Source organism: Lonchura striata, chromosome 3, assembly GCF_046129695.1.
Source record: "Lonchura striata isolate bLonStr1 chromosome 3, bLonStr1.mat, whole genome shotgun sequence".
In the NCBI taxonomy this organism is placed as follows: Eukaryota; Metazoa; Chordata; class Aves; order Passeriformes; family Estrildidae; genus Lonchura; species Lonchura striata.
In genome coordinates this window covers 95216879-95238951 of record NC_134605.1, presented here as the reverse complement: position 1 = coordinate 95238951, position 22073 = coordinate 95216879, and the positions used below count along the sequence as shown (strand labels likewise).

Below are 22073 nucleotides of genomic sequence, written 5' to 3'. Positions count from 1 at the left end.
CACCTGAATCATTAAACAAGGCTGCATATGAGCAATAAAGTCTAGCTCTTAGAAGAGAGAAAAGGAAAACAACCTCTTCTCTTTGGGTACTTAAAAATTAACCCACCCATTTCTCTGTCAGGTGCAATGCTGCTAGACCCAGTTCATGGGCTGGAGTGCAGACTGAGTACAATCTAGTATAACAACAATGAACTGTGAAGAACATCTTTCATTTGCAAAAATCACTAAGTTTGCATCTAATCCCAGCTAGTATTAAAAATCATAAGAAAAGAATAAATGCTAATACTTTAAAATTTGCCACTGTCTTAACATTTTTTTCCTGCAGTTGAAAAACTCCACTTTTTTTTTTCCCAATAACCATGAATTTTCTTCTCTTTTGAGGTGCATACTGCAGAAAGTAATTCACCTCTGTCATTCCAAGCATAAAGCAGAACAAACCACCTGAAATAGTTAATATAATTTAGTGCAATGCAATTACATCTATTGCCTGTGAAGCGCAATTTACTACCACAGGGAAGTGAAAAAGCCCAATATGTCATAGTAAAATGCACTTTAAGCTGCACATAAATGAGACCTTCCTTACTTCTCTGCATATATCATTTCGGAACCAGAGCTCAGGACTACACCTCCCCAGATGACGGCTCTGCCCGCTGGGTTACCATTGCCAAAGCTTGAACCTTCATCTGTGCCTACTCTCCCTCTCCCTGCCTCCTCTCCTCCATAGTGGCACAGCCTCAGCAGGAGCCCAGAAAGTGCTGTCATTCACAGCAGCCTCCAGAGATAATCAAGGCAGCTACGATACTGCACTCAAGGGCTTGGGCACATGCAAAGGGAAGTCGATGCTTAAGGAGTACACAGCCCCGCAGCTGCCTGCCCTGTGTCCCTGTCCTTCCTGCCCTGTTGGTCCCTCCAGGCTGGACACTGGACTTGAACAAGGACTGCTGGACCTGAAATGCCAGACTGCCACCCAGAATGCAAGCACACACTCTCCTCTTCTGCCTCTTCTCAGGGGAAGCCCTGCACAGAGAAGAGAGATGGGTATGCATCTACAAATTTGTCTGCTCTAGGGGCTCACTTGCTATAAGAACGTTTTCCCCTGGGGTCAGTGCTGTAATCAATGGGCAGTTAAATGTTGGTGTTAGTCTGCCTTTCCCCACCTTCCAGTACGTATTTTAATAGAAACTGCAGCTACCATATCATCTTCTGGGAGACTGCACTCTAAAATTGCACTGTAGCATCAAGCCTTTCTGCAGACCAAGCAGCCTTCCTCCCAGCTGGCCTCTGCCTACATGAAGCACACATGAGAATATGTGGAAAATTTGGGGTATTAAGGATGTGCAAAGGTTTATAGACACTATGGACAAAAGACTTTTTCTGTGACTGATTTTTCATTCCATACTTTTAGTTGTCTAAGTCCTACTTCAGATTCAATTTTGTGATACTAGGATACCTCTGGATTCAAAGACTAAGAGACGGAGTGACTGAAAAGTGTTAACTGAAAGACAAATTATAGACTATCTTTAATGACATTGCTATTGTCATTACCTAAGATAGCAAGCCCAGCTCCATTAAACACACAGTTTTTCTTTGAGTTCTAAATTCAGGATTTATACTTTTCCTTCAGAATATAAATGTGTTATCTTCTTACAGGCTAGATATACTAGAAGACATTAAAAAGCAAAAAAAATCTGTTTATAAAACTTTTCTGAAGTTTCTTTTTCCAATCATCTGCCTGGTAGACGTGACTTGGTCCTAATGTGCCGTTTTTTTTTCTCAAAAAAGGTTGGAAGAAATCTAGAAGAAATCTTAGATTACAAATCTGAATAACTCCTAGCTTTAAAGGCTGCAGACATTTTGCACTTTTAGTACTTTTCAGTTAAGAATTTCAGCAGTAATCTATCACGGAAGCAAATGTATACTGTGGTTATTATGCCTTTCAGTAAATATCAACTGGCTGCATTTAAACCATGGAAAATGGAAATGCTCCCAATTCCTTGCTGTGTTCCCCTCTCTCCATACCTTGATTTCCATGGTCAAATTGTTCTTGATGACTGAAGGAAGATGCTGTGGCAATGCTCTTTTGCTGGCTGATTGCTAAAAGGACTGGGGCTTGATCATGGCTCACACCTTGGCTTCCTCAGAGCAACTAGATCAAGCCAATAATGATTTGGTAAAACAGAAGGAAAATGTGACAAAATCCTTTACTGTTCTAATTACAAAACCTTAATTTTAAAAAGTAAGAAACCCACTAAAATAGCTGATGATAAAATATAAAACTCAAATAGCTGCTTTCAAATACCTTATATTTATTTCATAAATGACAAAAAAAACCCACTAATGAGCAATAAATTATTTATTCCAAAACATCTATACAAAATAACACTCTTGGAGATATACACTTTTACATTTTTAAAGTGCATCTCTTCATTGCTGCAATATTTGATTTGCTAATTTACACTGTACATTCATAATTTATAAAAAAAATAATTGGTGAATATTTCTCCAGTTGGATGCTAATAACAGTGACAGGGAGCACATATTCCATTGTAGTAATCACTTTTGAAGTGTGTACATATACAAACCATTCATATCCAGATTTAAAGACAATACTGTGACAATAGCAAGAGTATCACTACAAAGTGAATTACAGTATACTGTACGATAATAGATTCTTGTTATAAAAGGTTATTTAAAAGTGCAAAATATATACACTCTGCCTTTATATTACTTCCTAGTTTAACTTTTACTACTTATTAAATCCCTTTCTGACTTCCTGAACAGATAAAATTACAGTAATTTTACACTATGCAAATCTATAATCATGCACATGTTGAGAGGATGCATTTCCCATAAAAAAGGAACAAAAGCAAAGCTGCACACACACAAAATGCTACGTTTCAGATGTCTTTTAATTTTCCAACTGAAACGCATAAAATGTATAGTAAAATATATAATGAATACCACTTAGATGCGAAACACTAAGTATGAACAATTTTTGTTAGCTTTATTTTGATCATTACAGGATTACTTGCAAGTAGTTCCCTATACCAAGATTATCACATATATGGGCTCATTTTGTTGCACTGTAGCCCTCAGTATCACCTTCCTCCAGAAAGGAAAGAAACCTGCAATATGCAAAACCCCAAAGAGCTTCAACAAACATTTGCCACATGGCAAAGATTACAAACATTCAATCTTTGTGTCTATATAGCATTTTGGCACCTATTTAGGTTTGGCTCTATTATGAACTGCTGAACTAATGCATTTTTAGGACAGAGGTAGTGAATTGTCAGGAAACATTTAATAAGGTATAGTTACTGACTGCAATAGAGTATACTAATTCAAATGTTCTTCTTCAAAAAGAACTTCTGAGATCATGCTGCATAAAGTTTTAAAACTGAAAATCTTGTGCCAATTACCTGATGTAGATCACTTTTTTCCCAGCCCCATAGACTGCAATATACTTGATTGTTCAAAAATTACGTCAGTTACTGAAGAAAATATGTTTTTTCCCTTTTAGTAAAAATTTACAGGTTATGAATAAGAACAAATGGCAATTAGAGGGGAATACCTGAGTATTACATTGACTATTTAACCCTAAAGCCCTGAGTTCTTAAGGAATTCCACCAATGCCCATTGACTTTCAAAGGCATGTCAGGAAGTGGTTTGAAACATTTCCTATAAAGTGTGTACATATATTTTCCTTCTTTGGGTGAAAAAAATATTAAAAGGAATATCTGAAATATACACCTTTTTTTCCATGAACAACATTAGCCAGGAGTCAGACTTATGCCTCATTGATGGTTACTGATCAGAATATAAACCAACTCTGGACATCACTCTCAATGATGCTCATAACGCTGGAGAAAAGCACCAAAGTACCAATTTCATTAAAAATCTCCATACTTCTCTTCCATCACATATTCTTGCAAGTTTTTTAACAAGAAGTGGCATTTGTCTTTCACTTTGCAAACAAGATGGCATGATGGAGGGGCGGAGAAGAAACAGCTGCATATTTCAAACTGATTATTTTGGGATGGAAATTCCCACAGATGTACTGTTTGGCTCAGCTACTGGTGGTGCCTGCCACCCACACTGAACAAACTGTGGTATTTAAGATAGTAATTCCTGGGAATATTGATACAAAAGTACATGTTGGAATGCTTCTAATACAAATTTCAAGGACACATAACAACTAGTTTTTTCAAAGAAAAAGTCACATAGCTTTCCCTTCTTTTCACTTACCACTTTCAGAAAGAATAAAGTAATCTCCATTTTTTACAGCAAAGTATAACCTGAGAACATCCCGAGAACCTCAAACTCCTTACTTTAAATCATAAGTGATTTATAGATTGTTATCTCTATCAACATAAGTAATTGGTTGTGTTTCTGTTGAAAGAGGATTAATATCAACCAATGTACTACTAAATATGCTAAATTAGTTAAATTAAAATTAACTTCCCCCAATTTGCAATAATGTTATTGCAAAATGTTTCTTTTTTAAAAAATTTAATTTCCAGTAAATACAAAGATAAATACATATCTGACCATCTAATATCATAAATTGTTATTCCCTTCTTTAAAAAAAAAATATAATGGCTTATATAACAAATATACATTTTGTTCATGTAATGGAATAAAGAGAATGCAATAAGCATGAATAATTAATCATTTAAGTACACCTGATAATGTCATGTCAGTGTAAAAATTTGAAATAAATGACATTTTGTATTGTCAATATAGTAAGCTATCAGAAAACTACAAATAGAGCTAAAACTCCTATCTCCATTTGTCTTTAAGGGATTTAAGAATTCCAAAATATTGGTTGTAAATAAGAAGTTTTGATTAAATTGGTTAAGAGAACATAAAATTTTATTTCCAGAGGCACTAGAACAAATATGAAAAAAAAACTCAACCACTCAAGGATGCTCTGTGAAAAAGATACAGAAAATGGCAAAAATACATTTAGTGAAGAGACACCTACCATGGGAACAGTGAATGCAGAGGAATGAAATGAGAAAATATTCAGTGACCACCAGTGATTTGACCTCTTGGAGAACTGAATTGCATCCTCTGAGAGAACGTTTAAAATTTTCTACAAAAAGCATAATTGATATTATAATCTGAGGAACAGGGCAGTGAATGATACATATACACACTTCAGGAAGAGATACAGAAAGTACTTGCAGTTGCAAAATCACTCACAAGCACAAAAAGGAAACCGAAACCCAAAGATTTCACTTTCTCTGATAGGACCACTGTTCCAGAACAACTGAGCAGTATTTCTGCTCACACTGTGCAAGTAATTGTTGAATAATTCCCCTTTCATGCTCTCTACATTTGTAAACATGCATGCTGCCTACTCTGGTCTGCATAACAGCTTCTCAGGACTCAGCATATTCCCAAGAACCTGGTTCCATGTTGTTCTCATTCCCAAGCACCTGTTCCAGCTTTTTTTGTTTGTTTGTTTTCTGTTAATATCCCAATTTTTTCATTTGAGAGAGTGTTTTTACAGTTTAAATATATTTTCCCCACCACTGAATTAATATTTAAAATTACTTTTAAGTACCAGTGGTGTACCTAACTGTTTATAGAGCAGAGCATATGGTCCTGCTCTTTATTTCAAACACTGCCACAGCTATTGCATAAAGAAGATTATTCAACAGCAGTAAGTTAGCCGTGCATAAATGGTGGTTAGAAGCACTTACATGTGCTTTTGCAGAGCTTTGTGTTCTACAGACAAGAGCCTTGTGAATGCAAGTATTTAATTTACAAGGTGGATTTTACATGTTTTGCCTGTATGACTGTAAACACATATTGCATCGCAACTACTCTTTTCTCACAAAAAAATTCTTTATGTAAATATTAAAGGTTTGAAATTAAATGACAAATTGCTCCAGTAGCTTGGTCTCTATTTTTATACTTAAAATTAGCCCACTGTTGCCTTTACAAGGTGAACAAGAGACAACTGCACAAATTCTAGTCAGTGAATTAGCCCAGCTCTATGTCCCTGACATGAACAGGCACCATTTTCAACAGCGGTGTGTGCTGTGGTCATCATGGTGATGGAAAAGCTGAGGATGCTCAGCTAAAATCATGGAATCATATGGAACCAAGACAATCAAGGATATCACAAAGAGAAAGAATACATTTAGGCACCTAATCTGCAGTATGGAAATTTTTAACGAAAAAAGGGTATTTCTTTGTTTCTGACTGGTTATCCATAAAGCTCTGCTGTTATTAAAAGAGAAGAACTTGAAAACATGTCTATATCCAGGGCCTGTTTTCTGAAATGAAGCATGGTGGCAGGAGAACTGTCAGACCTGACAATTCCCTAAGTGCTGGATCTTGGAGCTTCAAGTCTCAGTCGTCTGGACTTGGGCAGATTGATTGCTGGTTGAGAGGTACTCCCAGATGCACAACAGTTGTGCTGGGATGCACAGAAATCTGCTTTGTTAATTCCTCCCAGTAAGTAATCCTCAAAATTTCCAAATTCATTCTATAATTAGAGTATCAGAATTTTTTTTTTTTTGGTGGAGGCAGAACTGTTTAGCTAGGAAAAGAAACCAACAACAAAAGTATAGATGATCAAAAACCATACAGGAAAAGAAATAAAATTAGTATACGTTTCTCTACAAATATTAATCTTCTTTCTTCAAGTAACAGTTGAGAATCATACCTTTGTTTCACCTTGTGAGTGTAGAAGAGGTGACACACTTGCTGAGGACACACTTGCTAGGTAGCACATTTAAACTGCTTGTAATCCCATTTACTAATTCATAGAGGCTTGGGGGAATGTTGAAAATATTTAGGAATACTGTGCTAAATTAAAGGGATTTTTAATTTTTAAGATAGCTTTTAGAAACATAGGAATCATTTGGGTTGGAAAAGAATATTTGCCTCTTTTTCCTTTTTTTTTTTTTTGTTTTTGTTTTTGTTTTGATTCAAGGAATCTTCTTCTAGGTCTAAACACAAAACCTCCTCACTTGCAAAAATCAGAGACAAAATGCATATGAGAAATGGTGGCTTTTTGCTTTCTGACATAGCAGCACAAGGAATGAGCAGGATCAAGGGTCTCCAGGACTAAGTGACGATGGCTCTGGATAATGACACAAATGAGTCAGGCATGCATTTAAAGAGAGAAACATGAGCAATGATGCAGCTGAACAGACAGGTGCTCTGAATGATCGATCTCTCACTTTGAAAATGTGACAAAACAATAACTTGAAGTATGACTTTCCTACATTGCATAATTATGTTGCCAGGAGTAAAAAACAGCTCATTTTTATATGATTAGAAATCCCTAGTTTCAAAACATAAAGATGGATTTCAATAGACTTTTCAAGTACATAAAATGTGCTTATTTTCTTCTACTCTTAATGCAACTACTTGCTTGCTTTCACCACACTAACAATATTTTGCAGAAAATTTCTTGTATTTTTAATTTAATTTCAAACCCACCACTGAAGCACACATCTAGTGGGGCTAATATATTTGACCTGAGAAGTCTAAGAATAGATTCACAGATAAGCAGCCATATTTAATCAAGCTATTACAGCTTAATGACGACTTCCACTCATCAGCTGAGGCACAGCAATCATTTATATGCACACTTCCAACTGGCTGGAGTTATTGACTGAAATATGCTCAGAAAACAACTGTGAAGGTCTAGGAATTAAAAGTGAGCACCTAATGTGAGTAGATTGTTGTAAACTTAGCGATTTTAATTTAGGGTGATCTAAATAATCATTTACACAAAATACTAGAACAGCTACATCTATTTCCCACTGCAAGATCTGCTCAGCAAGAGGGAAGTTGATTATGGAACTCTGTTTCTTGAGCTTCCTGTGAAGAAATCCCCAAGGACATTTAACAGTTTGGATTCTCAGTGTTCTCACTAACTAGAGTTCACAGAGGGTGATATATACATATCACATATATATATATATATATACATATATATACATCCTATATAAAGTATTATTTATATATAGAATATAATGTATATATATATAGATATACAATCTGTATATATGTTTTATATCTGCAATTGCAATCAGGAAATGATCCCTAAAAAGACAATTTCTGAATGCTCATATGAAAAGTATGTAAACAAGGTTTCTTTGCTTTAGTCATGTAGATCTTTTCCTAATTTTCTTCTTGGAAAATTTGTACCATACTTCAGTTTTGTCTGGTATGCCGTACGCAGCAGTGTAGTAGGTCTTTGTGATGCTAATTATAAGCCTCTTAGCCTTCAACAATATGTGCCTTTCTTGGTTGTGTTGGATATAAAACACTGAGTGAGAAACTTATTAAGAAATTAAAAGGAAATGAAAAAAATATTGAAGGAATAGAAATAGTTAATGTGGCAACAAAAGGTATAGAAGCACTTAGCTTTGTAGAATTAGGGTGACAAATATTGTAATGAAACAAAAGAATATTTTGAGCTATTAGTAAAACTCTAAAGTGCAAAAGAATACAACAAGCAAATAAACTCAGGGAGATTATTTGCAGGACTGGGAAGAAATTAACTCTGTTTGAGTGACCAGGAACCCAGAATCTGATGCTGTCATAATAGCATTTTTACCTACTGTATGGAATGAGTTAACTGAAATTCCACAGTGCCTTGGTCCAATGGAAGGTAAAGGGCAAATTAAATATAAGTTTGGTTATGAATCTGATTACTTTTCCTTTAAATCTGCTATGAATATCCCAGTGAGGGGAGAAATAAATCTATAATAATACTAGAAATGCTGATAAAAATCATTGACTGGAATAAAGAACTGAAGCCCACAAATGTCTGTGACTTTCAACTCTGCAGTCATTTGGATGTTGCTGTTTCCTACTTCTCTCTGGCTGCATAAATTTTCCCTTTTGAGTTCTGTGAAAGTATCAATATAGCTCAAGCGCCATGATGTGATATGTGCTAATAACTGCTGGGGCTTTTGTAGAGGCCATTGTTCTTTTAATATAAGTAAATGAGGAAAACTCCTGCCTTTATTCCAAAGATTCTTCATTGTACTGAAAACAGAGTACAAGACAGATGCAAATCATAGAACTTCTCCAAGTCTTAGTAAGAAAAATTCAAGAGCAGATTTTTCCAGTTCTGTCCAGCAATAAAACACACTAATTCAGTAAAGGACTTCTACTTTAAAACTCAGGGAAAGTTTTATCCCTAAAACCAATCTGATATTCATATTCACTCCACCAGGGAATACTTGTCTGTCTTCTGTGCAAAAAGAAAACAGTGAGCTAATTATGTACTCTGCTTACGGATGTTGTAGAGTAGTAATTTAGCTCAGTTTTGAATGTTAATTGAACAAAGTGCTTAGAGACACATTAGAATGTCTCTAATATTTTTTTATGAGTAGCTCTGTGTTCTAAGAGTCAGTGCATCTCCTGAGATACTGAACTCATCTATGAATTAATACAATTTCTACTGTATTATTTTAGAAATATTTTTAATATGCCCCAGGTAGTAAATCCTAGATAGAAGAACAGGCTAAGACCTTTTCTTCCCTCCCCTCTGCCAGTTAAGTGGGATGATAAACTTCTGATTTAAATATCATTCACTTCAGCATTGTTTTATTTTATTCTCATAATCCTGCAACATTGTTCATGATTGCTACTTTTATTGTATTGGTACATAAATCTGATATTAAACCTATCTATAGAAAATTGAGCTGTCAAAAATCTTTGCGGTAGTATAGCTTGTTGATGGAGAAAGACATATTCTCAGAGCATTATTTATTCCACTGGTTTTAGGCACCTACTGCAGTAAGGAATAAAGCACTCCTTGGAGTTGCTGGTCTCTATCCACTGGTTACGGAGTTAAGACCAGATGATTAACACAGATTGGACACCTAATTTCTACATTAATTCCTTAATACGTATCAAGTATGATATTTCCATCATAGTTGGAAATTTAGAGACTTGTAAAAAACAGTCAGTTAGCCTAGAAATATAACAGAAACAATGTTCCAAGAGTAATCGGTAGTGAGGAAAGAAAAATAAAGTTCTTACATTTAACTTCCTTTCCCTGCTTGGTTGTCTTGCAGTCATAGATATCTATGCAGCTGAGGTGCTTCTGCCACTCACACCTCCTGATGTGTAGACTTGCACAATAGATCTTGTCTTTGCACTGAAAAAATGTCTGTGATCCATGTAAACTAGAGGTTGGAATACCTGCATAAGTGCAACCTGTACAGGGCATCGTGACAGCTGATCCAAAAAAAAGATTATGGATTTCAGCCCAAATAGTTCTGATTTTGATTCCCTACTGAAAAGCCAGCAGTTTTTTCAGTAGGAATGAAGCCTTTAAGTGAACATGCAGACAGATGTGCACCGAGGGAATATTAGAAAATCATTTTGGTTCCTCTCTTTATTATTTAAAATCATTTATCTTTGTTTCAGGCAAAGTCCTGTATAATTTACTGGGACTTAAAACAGCAGTGGATTTTGGGTCATGTCCATGGAATTTGGTAACTTCAAATTTCATAAAAGTATTTTACTTAAGAATTTTTTGTGATTGAACCATATTAGAATACATATTTGATTTCATCTTGCATGGTACACAAATCTGTTTTGCACTTAATAACTTTACTACAAAGTCTTTAGTTCACATAAGATAATTGTTTCTCTACATGCTTCAACACAAAAGTACCTAAACAAGTACCTAAACATTTTGAAGCATCAGTTAAAAACCCCCCACAATTACACGATACATTTCACATTTTTTCTTTGCAGTCTTTAACTGTTTAGCATCCATAGCTCAATAATAGAAATTCAAAGTAAGAGAACTACACTAAAAGATGAATTTCCTGCTTAAGTTCCAAAAATGAGTCAAATTATTTCCAAGAGGTGTTTTGCATACCTAAGTAAAGAAGTTTTTTAAGATTTCACAGTTTGTCTGTGTGTCCATTCCTCCTCTGCTTCTATTTTTGCAGTGCTTTCTCCTATTTCTCATGCACAGGAAAGGACAGAAATCACTTTGCCTCTCATTGAGAGTATGGAGAAAAGTGCTTCCTTCCTAACACTCCCCCTCTCTTCTCTGAAAAAGTTTACTAGCAAACTGTATTAAAAGAAAATCAACCACAGAAGTAAACAAAAAGCAGAAAAATTTCATTCCCATTATACACACCTCACTTTGAGCACTGCAACAGAGGAGATACTCAGGTGGGCAGGAAAGTGTTATAAAATACTGACAGGATTTTGATAGAAGCATTTATGGAGATGTACTTAAAAAGAAATTCAGGCTGTTTTAAATTCTGTTTATACCACTGCAAAAATCAGGTTACACATTAAAGGTTTTGTGGAAAAAGCATGCCTTGTGTGAAGTTACATATAAATTAATGTAGTTCAGATATAATACAGGATTTTAGATTAATGGTTGCAAAATTTGGCAGAGCTTACTTTTCCTCCCATAGAAAATTATTTTTAAGCTTCAGACCTACTGGCTCAAGGTTGAGAATAATTTTGAAATACTTTTTCTAAGATCCTAACCTTAGAAGGATTCAGTCAGATTTCCACAGCTTGCACATTGGATCAGCATAGCCTCAGCCTCCTAGGCTTTGTAATTACAGACAAAAATAAGACTAAATATTATAGAACAGATTAAGTCCCTGAAATGCTCTGGTAACATCTAAATTTATAACTAAAATTGTCGGGGTTAGTTTTTTATCCCTGGTTCCATCTGGCACAGCCTGGCCACGTTCCCTCTATTAAATGCTCTGGTGTTTTCAACAGGGTGGCACAACCATGCCATGCACTGAGAACGGAGTTAAGCTGACTTTAGCTTGATTGTAAATAGGATTTTTTCTGCAGATTTTAATCATGTTAGAGCAAAACAAGCCAGAAATTATATTAACAAATCATCAGTATGATTCAAGTCCAGTGCCTAAGTACAGGCTGTACCACTCCTTAATTTATAAGTCACTGATGAGCCTTGTTCTAATTTAAATCAACAATACTACCCATTTGCTCAAAATCATGTTTGTAGATGGGATCACTTTAAGCCTTTTAACCACATCTTCAGTTTAAATAAAGGCATAAAGATAATTTATCCCGTTTTTACTAATTTCTAATCACGAGCAGCTATCTTGATTTTGTGATGGGGCCCAATTTTATAACTCTATGTTTGTATGTTTCCTTCCCCAGCCTGCTGTTTATGGTGTTGCTTCAGGAAATGGTTCTTTTCCTACTCCATATTCAATTCCGGTACACCTTTGTCACCCTAGAATAATAAAAAGGAAAACTATACACAAATATGTAATGAGATTGTAATGAGATTGTAAGACTAAAACTTAATATATCACAAGTATGTAACAAAGAATATAAAAAATTGTTTTATGATCTCATTAAAATTAAGTATTTGACATTTGAAATGCCTAAAGCAGATGTCCTCTGCCTCAGTCTGCAATTTTTGATGGGTGACTGTGGACGGTATCTACCAGCAGATCTATTTGTAAATCCCACTATTTTTCTATTTTGAGGTGTTTTGTCATCTGAAATGTGTTGCATATACTCTCAGCGTTGACAGAGAAAAATATATGCATGATATATGATCCACATTCTGAAGGTAATGACAAACTAATATGCTTTACTTATGATTAAAAATTTTACAAAGAAACATAAGCAACTGAACAAATTGGGAATGCAACATTTTCAAATATCAAGCATATGACTAAGAAATGCAAGGTGCTATGGAAGTCCTTCACAGCCTATATAACAGCTGAGTAACTAGCAAGCCATCAGCTTTTCCCAGCCTCTGTCAACTTTCTCAAAAACTGGCCTTTAGTCCCTGCCTTGAGAGTGTTGCAGAATGTGAAAGAAAGGAAAAAGCAAGTGAGCTAATAGGGATCTTCAATTCCTCATTAAAAATATGTTTGGAGAATTATTTCCAAAATACAATGCTAAATTTCAAAAGGTGAATTTATAAGAATGTTTTCTCTAATATTCCTTGAGATAGATTTGGACATGATGAAGAAAACTACTGTGTTGCAAAAACAGTAGCTCATCAAAAGACTAAAAGAATTTAGAAATTCCATTAAACAAATAATGAAATTAATTAAAATCAGCATAAGCAACTACATATAAGAAATTTGAAAGTACTAATGAAAAAGTGCTATATCCAGCTGCTTTGGAAAAAAAAAAAATCAATAATGCTCTTTTTAAATTGCAGAACTTTTTTTTTTTTTTTTTTTGTAGAAATGAAAGATTACTTAATAAATCAGGCCTAATTTATTTTAAGGTTTTATTACAGTATTTGGGGAGATATGTTAGTTTATAATCACATGATCCCTATAACATTAAGTCTAGATGTCTGACTGTAGTACCAGTTCAGTACCAACTGGTACAGTTTTCTACTGTAACTACCATGTTAGTATTGATCTCTGTCTATCAGAAAATATTAAAAAACCAAAACTGAATTAATTCCATAGTTCTTCATCCTACAGAAACTTCTAATGTAGTTTCTAAACTTCTAACATGTAAACTTGATGCTTCTAATTATTCATGCTAATAAACTGAATTTAGAATTGGCTGTAAGAAATATAATGGTAATGCTGTAATTTGTGAATGTTAAAACCTCAGTAAATACAATGAGCTGAAAATAAAAAAGAAAGCTGAGAATTAATTGAAACATTTTCAATAAATGCATGTTAGAAAAAGAAAACTTTTACAATTATTTTCTTGAAATAAAATTATTATAAAATTGAGATTATGTATGTTAAACATACAATAATGGCTATAAAGATTTATTTTAAAATAATAAATATATTTATCACATTTGCTAAATACTGTTTTACCTGGAGTAAAACAGTTTGCCTCAATGCAAACAACACTGGAACCCTAAACAACACTGGAATTACAAGCAGAGTCTGCACCGTTCAAATTAATTTCTCTATGGATGGAACACAGAAACAAGAATTCCTCCTGGCAGGGTGAAATCACCTGCATCAGGCACTTTATGTGTGCCCAAACTTTAGCTGGACAGAGAAGCATCTGTTTGAAGTAAGTGCCTCATTGCAGTCTGACAAGACAGTTTAAGACCTGAAGGAGAGAATTTAGCTGAATAAACTTAAGCACTGAGTTTATGTAAAAGCACTCCTCACTTGAGACCTTTTAAAGGCACCAACCTTTTTTCATTAGGCTACAGTAACTTTAAGCTGTAACTTTATCAGAACACCTGACAAGACTCCTAAAATTTAGAGAGGACTTTGATTAATTCACTCCTTATCCATGGCATCTACTTGAGATATGCTACTTGCTTGATTTTGATTGTTTTATTTTCTTGATGCTACCTCAAAAGAACAAGTGAGAAAAACTGGAACTTCTATCACAAAACCCTGCAATATCTGGTATCACTTACAGGGAATATATCCTGAGACTAAAATGTTTTCTTTTTTAATCATTTTTTCAATATCAGGAAATTATCTGTGCATTTATGATAATGATTTCAGAAGGAAGGCTCGGAATATGCAAAAGTAAAACAACTTTCTTTTCCTCAACAAGGACAAAATCCACTTTTCTTTAATAAGAATCAAGGTTAAAACTATAGGAAAAAGAAAGGCAGATGTCCCAGAGAATTATTTATGTTCTGTTACGTTCATCTTATCTTGGAAGTATGTTCCTCCAAATAAAAGCTGTTCCCAAGCACACGGAGCATTACATCAAAGGATAGGTGTCAAGTCAATCTATGAATAATAAAATAATGGAAGCTTTATTAAAAGATAAGAAAACCCTATGGTAAGTTTCTTAAAACTGTCTATAGTCAGGCTTCTTAGCTGAGTCTAAAGTTCTTCACAGTTGATACTTAAACACATTCTTAACATTACCTTGCACATATACTGGGGCTAACTGAGTATTCTTAGAGCCAAGAGTGTGCTTAGCTATGTTCCTGGATCTGAAATAGCCTATTTACTGTTTTGCAAAAGCTAAACGCTCAGGTCTTAAAAGAACCCAACAACAGAACTACAATTTTTTAAACATACAGAGGGAAGATGAAAATTCAATTCCTACAGCAGTTTTCTTCAATAATTACTTCTTTTCTACAGTGATGACTGTAGTAATTGTTTGTAAGCCCAACACTTTTCAAAACAGACTTAGAGGCCAAATTTTGGACATACAGTTTTCAAATGTTACTCTACATTACTATGTAATAAGTGGTAGAATGCATCATCATGAGAGCAGAAATCAAAATGGCTCTAAAAATATTACTGAATGAATATTCACTTGGAATTTTAGATCAATGCTGAAGACAACAAACTTTGACTTGGTATTTTTTAACTCATAGATTCAAAATATTTATCAGATTGTGAAAACTCTTAACATTACAGATAACACAACTATAGGCTTCTTATAAAATCACCAAGTTGCAATATTGTGAATGAAATAACTACTTTTGTTAAGAAAATAATTTATTTTCCATAGTCACAACATATAATCTAGTTTCAGTTACTGTACATATATTTTCTTGCAATACTCTGACTGTCTATGAATATTGGATCCACAGATGCCACTTTTGCTGCTATAAAGGAGTGAATACAGTGTAAAACTGCCGTCAGATCCTGAAATTCAAGTTCCTGAAAGAAGAGAAAAAAAAGAAAAAAAAAATTCAATTCAGGTTTATAAACATTTTACATAAATAAAGAACAGATTAGTTAAAAAACAGTAATGGCTTTAACATGTAAATTGAAATTTTATAGGAAACTGTAAAATTAAAATTGTTAAGAATAAAAACTGTATATCCATACCTTGTTCACTGGCAGTGCCACGTGTCCATTTAGTTTTCACTCTGTGATACTTTTTTGTTTACATTGTACTCAGCTTGTACAATGAAATCGGTCAACTTGAAAGAACATTCAAGAATTGCAACATAATTCAGGTTGGAAAATATCTTGAAAATTACTGAGTCCAGCTATTAACCCAGCACTGCCTACCAGTAAACTATTCCTCTAAGTGCAACATCTACATTTGACATATCTCTGGGATGGTGACCCAACCACTCCCCTACATAGCCTGGTCCAATGCTTGACAATCTTTTTGGTGAAGACATTTTTCCTAATATCCAGTCTAAACTTCTGCTGGCACAAGCTGAGGCCTTTCCTTTCATCCTATCACTTGTAACTTGTTTGAGGCAGTTATAGAGAGTGGTAAAACCTTTCCTGAGACTCCTTTTCCCCAAGCTAAAAATCCCCAGCTCCTTCAGCCATTCCTCCAATGTTGTGCCTGTCCAAGCCTTCACCAGCTCCGTTGCCTTTCTCAAAGAGAAGGGCCCAGAGCTGGACACAGCACTCCAGGTGTGACCTCAGCAGTGCTGAGTACAGGGGGACAATCCCTGCCCTGCTCCTGCTGGCCACACTATTGCTGATTTGGGCCAGGATGACATCGGCCTTCTTGGCCACCTGGGCACAGTGGTTCATGTGCAGCTATCATGTGTTGCTATCAACCAGCAACCCCAGCTCCTTTCCCACCAGGAAACCTTTCCAGCCACTGCCCTCAGCAGCACACCCTGGAGTTGTTGTGACCCAAGGGCCGGACTCAGCACTCAGCCTTTTTGAACATTATTAAAGTATTTGACAAGTTAAGGCTGTTTGAGGATGATGGGGTATCAAGAAGGGTGGGGTGAGCCTATGAAGGAGAGATGAGAAGCCAGAGACAGGATGAAAGATAAGGTGAAGTCGCTCCACACCCTAATGATACAAGCAAACATGGCTGGGTATGAAATTCAGATGCCCTGATTCACAAGGAAAGGCTGAATTATGACTAAACAATTCTCAGATTCGCTTGACTTTTTACAACATATTTAATCTTCTGTGCATAAATTAACTTTCTTTTTCCCTATAAACACATTTAGTAATAGAGGATAGTCTGACACAATGACATGTAAATATAATATAAAACAAATATAATGTAAAAACCATTCAATTTAAGTGATATCACCATGTGTAAAATCTTCAGTTGGTAAATATATTGTGGGGACACTTCAGACAGTTTTTGATTTGAGCAGAAGACTATTTTCAACAATCTGTTAGCTAACTAGTTGTTTGTTGAGGTACACTCTGTATGCTTGTTTTTAAGCAAAAAGAAAAGCACTGCACTTCTGCTTTTTCTGTAACACAATTTTATAGTATGTTCTAAACAAAATTGGACCAAACAGAATATTTGGAACTCAAACTTACTGGTCCAGAAAAGCTCACCATTACACAAATTTGCTATCCAAGGCCAGATATTTACTAGGTACACGTGGTCCTACTCCTAATGAATTATTCACTGGTATTTGTAGGGCATGATTTTGTGACCCTATTTGGGGCACAATTGGGAAATTTTTGGGAGTGGAGGGACCTGCAGGCACAGCCTCTTCAAGGAGAGACCAGGGCTGCCCTGTGCCAGATACAGCAGGTTCTAGCCAGGTCCAACTAATGCACTGCCAGGCATGGCTGAGCCTCACAGTGAGACAGGGTCCATCAGGGTAAATGTAGGTAAGAAAGGGCAGAAATTCCCCAAAAAGGTAACAAGGCCAGTGATGTAGGGGGTGCTCCATAGCAGAGCAGGTAACACCCCTGAAGGGACTGAAACTGATGCAGAAGCCATAGTGGAGCAGCAGAAAGCATGAGTGCATTTAAGCCCATGACGTCTTTGTCCTAAATTTTGGGGGAAAAAAACTCCTGTTTTTTCTATTTTAACTGACATTTGAGGAGCAAATATGGGAGGAGGTTTCTTAAAATGCATTTTATTGATAGAGGTTGATTCTAAATATTAATATAAATTAATATAATCACTTCCAGGGGAAAAAAAAAACAAAACACATCAATGCCACTATTTAAATCTCCTTTTCTAAGATTAATAAAACTAAAATTATGTACACAGTCATTATTATTAATGAAATCTGAAATATGAAATGATACAGGCCTCAATACATAAGTTTTATCTCAATCAAATGTTTTACATCTCCTGGAATTCCATCTTCAAAACCAAGAAGTTAAAAAATATGACCATTCCCATTAATTGTAATTTGCTCCAAAATCAACTGAAATCACCCAACAATTTCACTTTAGGTTCTGAAATTCAACATACTGACCAAATACAGCCAAACAAACTGAGAGAAGAGAGCCCTTCACAGAGCTCCAATTTCTCTACTCCAGCTTTATGCACTTCCAATATATAAATGTTTATGGAGATAAGCAAACAGAGGTAACCTAACACACACTATAGACAAAATTTCAGACTGCTCTTAAAACATTATTTGGAGAGCTTTGGGTTTAGAAAAGGGCAAAGACAGGAATATCTCATGACTGTGAATCGGTCTGTCCCAATGCCTCTGTTTCCATCACAGTTCAGAGCATGGATAAAACTGCAGTAGTCCCTCCTTTGTACCTGAGAGAAGTTGTCTAATCTGTTGTAAATAATCTTTTGAATACTAATATGATCTTTTTTCTGTAAGATATAATCTAAATAGTGGTGGAAGACTAGCAGTAACATTAAATCTACGTTTTATGTGACAACAATGCTACTTTCCGCAGTTAATACTGCAAGTCTCCTATTTTTGGATTATTTTTAAGAGTGGTGTCAATTTTGAAAGTTATTACAGAGCTGAAAAGCAAAATGTGTGGCATATAGGCACTCTTCATGCAATTTACCAGCTGGTTCATTCCTCTTGTCTCCCACATCTTCACTATTTTATGTTAGGTTTGTGCAAGGATGAGCAATCCTCTGGGACCATAAAACAGGAGCAGAGCTCTGGAGATGCTGTCTTGCAGGCCTCAGTTAGATGTGGCCACCCCTGGTGGCATCAAAAAATTGGGGCTCATCTGAGGCCTCATGCACTAGAAGCTTCCAGAAATGGAGCTAATTACAGTAGTGTTTGATCAAGAAGACAACTAATGGTGTAAGGCTGTGGAGCTTTGTGTCTGAAGGATGCTTGGTCAGTGCTGGCCCCTTTGCAATCCTGCAGCCAGCTTTGCAATCTCATCAGGTGTAGATAATGAGGAATAACACGCATACCTAAGGATTAGCTGGGGTAAGGATTTGCTTCCGTGTAGTTTACAACAGGGAAAGGGGAGGAGGACTGGGGGTTAATCTGAAAATATGAATTTAGAAAAAGATAAGGATGCCTTTCTGACTTGGGAGCATGTAGCTGTTGCACAATCTGAAAACTGGGACACAATTTGTCTCTGCTATCTTGAATACAGTTTTATAGGTGGAAATGCAGCCTCTCTAGCTTTGGAATGTAATATGAATTCTTCCTAGAAGAACCAATGACACTTCTTTCAAACACATATATTGCTCTGATAATTTATTTTTTTAAAGTAACATTTGTTTCTGTAGTCAAGCAGATGAGTAACTGATCATTTTATTTGCACTATACCATCTAACAGCACCCTTATGTTTGCTTTCTTTATTTAAATTTGCTGTTTTTTTTCTTTAATTGAGATTGTCAGTTTTTAAGGAGAATCCGTGCATGTCTAATATTTCAATAACCAAAGCTCTTTCAGTTTACTGTATGTACTGTAATAAGTAGATTAAGTACCACAAAGGCACTGGAAGGAAGACACAGAGAGAACACAAAAGATTGGATTAAAGCAGTGGGAGGACAAGACTGCAAAACTTCCTGCTGGTACTGAAAATACAAAAAATGAGCACACTGCCCTGACCTCCTTCATTGCATGTGCACAGTCAAGGAAGAAAAATATATGTTCTTATTTCATCCACCCACTAGGAGAGCTGGATTTATTATATATCATAAAGAGTTTGACAGGACTCTTGCATTATTACCTTGCATGCAGTTTTACTGAGAACTTCTGAGAGCTGTTGAATCACTATTGAACAAGACATGAGCCTGTATCACATGAAAGGCAAACAATGGAGAGGCTGATAGTGTTATCGTGCCCTGTGCATTTCATGAATTTAAGGACACTGCTAAGCCTCAGCGTATGTTATTTGTTGACCAGAGCAGAACTGTTACCACTGTATTGTTCAGGATATGTTTTCCAGTCAGACTGATTTTTTTTACTTGTTGTGGGGTTTTGTTGTTGCTGTTGTTTGTTTATTTGTTGGCTTGTTGTGGTTTGGGTTGGGGTTTTTATTTCAGGTTAAAACCCAAATAAAGATACCCATGTTTTAGCTGCAGACAACATCAAAGTCAAAATGGAAACCAAAATTCTAAATTTGGTTCTATACCTCAGCAAGTATATCAGGGCTTGATAGCCATATCATGGATGAGAAGAATATGCAGGGCTCTTAGGTTATCTTCTTCTTATATACAAGAAATTTATGAGACCAGCAACATCTAGTTGAGACTTCAATATGTCTCACAGTACTCTATTGACCACAATGGTTTTTCTTAAATATTTTTTCAATAAATATTTAAGACTAGGTAAGATGAAAATAAAAGGGAAATGCTCAATTCAAATATGCTTGATAAAAAGTCTTATTTTTCAGATATATAGCTACAGTTTAGCAAAGGGAAATAAAGCATTAATACAAATCTGAAAGTATTAATTTTATATTTTTAAGGTTTTTTTTAGAGAAACCTTGAAAATTTGGGTAAAGAATATCTACTAAGATTGCTTGTAATTTCTCAATACTAAATACAGGGTAAGTTCAGCAAAGTACTGAAGTGGGAAACTATAAGAAGCTGTAGGGAATATGAAGAACATGAAGGAGAAACAACTGACAGGAATATTTTCCTTATTATCTTCTTTCAACAGATTTTTTTTTAAATGGGAGAATGTACTATTCACCTAATACTAAAATGCACAGGAAGAAGTACTTGGCTTAAAATTTAGGAGCCAAAATAGAAGAAGAAGAAGAAACGTCACATCTAGCCAGTAAACAAGACACAAAACAGAATTCCCAAGTGTGATTTTTCTTACCCCCAAGAATTAATTTATAGTAATATAAAATTAGAAATACTTTGGAAAATTCTTTTGCAACCTTGACTCTCTGTTTTACACCAAGGGAATGTAAGTCATCTGCATCAAGCTTTCTTCTGTGCATAGTGGCTCATTTACATAGGAAAAATGAAACTTCTATTATTTGATAACATTTTTGTTTCTCGTTATTGGCTGCATTTCACTGTAAAGCACCATATGGCCCTATGAAATCGCTTTCAGTGCAATAAGCAGGGGCAAATACTGGATTGTACTATGGGTATTAGTGCTGGGCATTTTCCTGCCGGCCTGTAACTCTCAAGTCTAAGAAATCATATCATTTAGGTGCTGGCCATACATTTGATTACATATACCAGTTATCTGAAGTGGAGAGGCTGCACAGCTGTGTCCCAGTCCCATTTAATGTGAAATCCTAGTGGGTGCATTGCACTTTGCAGAAGCAGTTGTAAAAGGTGTAATCACTGAAATTCTAAGAAATCCTCAGCTACTTAGTAACAGTCTTTCCTCTGGCCTTTAATGAGCTTTTTGTGGGATCTTCCAGTACTTGCAACACATATGTACTTTTAGGTACGTAGCTATTAAGAATTCTGTATGAACCAATCCCAAATCAATTTTCGTCTGATACTTTCACGGTGAATTTTGCTGACTACAAGATGTTTTCATTAGAGCTATGTAAAAGAATAATTTTAATGTTTTAATAATCTGTCCCCTGAAAAAAATATACTGCAAAATTATCATAAGGACTCATTTATAATAACTTTAAAGGTAATCAAATTTTCATAAAAATGCTAAAATTTACAATTTTTCTAGCAAAGAGTAAAATTGGGTAAAACCAATTAAAAATAATCTAATTTCCACAAAAATAAAAAGAAAATAAAATTTTAAGAATCCGATTGTTTACCACAAGAGAAAGAATGATAGAGTATTAAAGTAAGAGAATTCCACTGCAAGCAATGGAATTGCAGCCCTTGGCTAATCACACACAGGGACTATCTAATGATTTAATGCAGAGATACACAAAGTAGTTTATGCATGAGTAAAATCTTCCTGTCTGACCTGAAACAAATTATGTAAGCTCACTGCAGCAGATGATCACATATAAAATGAAGCCAGTAGTCCTTTTCTGTCTCCAAGGACTACTGTGAGAAATGAAGTGGAAATGGCCTGCTACTAGACAAATTA

At 35.3% G+C, this 22073-nt stretch overlaps 1 protein-coding gene across 1 annotated transcript in view; it reads right to left on the bottom strand.

The window, feature by feature from the left end:
• Nucleotides 1-15241: 15241 nt before the first annotated feature.
• The window catches only part of SNTG2 (syntrophin gamma 2), a 200608-nt gene continuing 193776 nt past the window's right edge, over nucleotides 15242-22073 (bottom strand). The window contains exon 17 of the mRNA XM_021551123.2: nucleotides 15242-15581. Coding sequence (XP_021406798.2) covers nucleotides 15450-15581 — 132 coding nt within the window. The 3' untranslated portion in view covers nucleotides 15242-15449. The remainder of the gene's footprint in view (nucleotides 15582-22073) is intronic.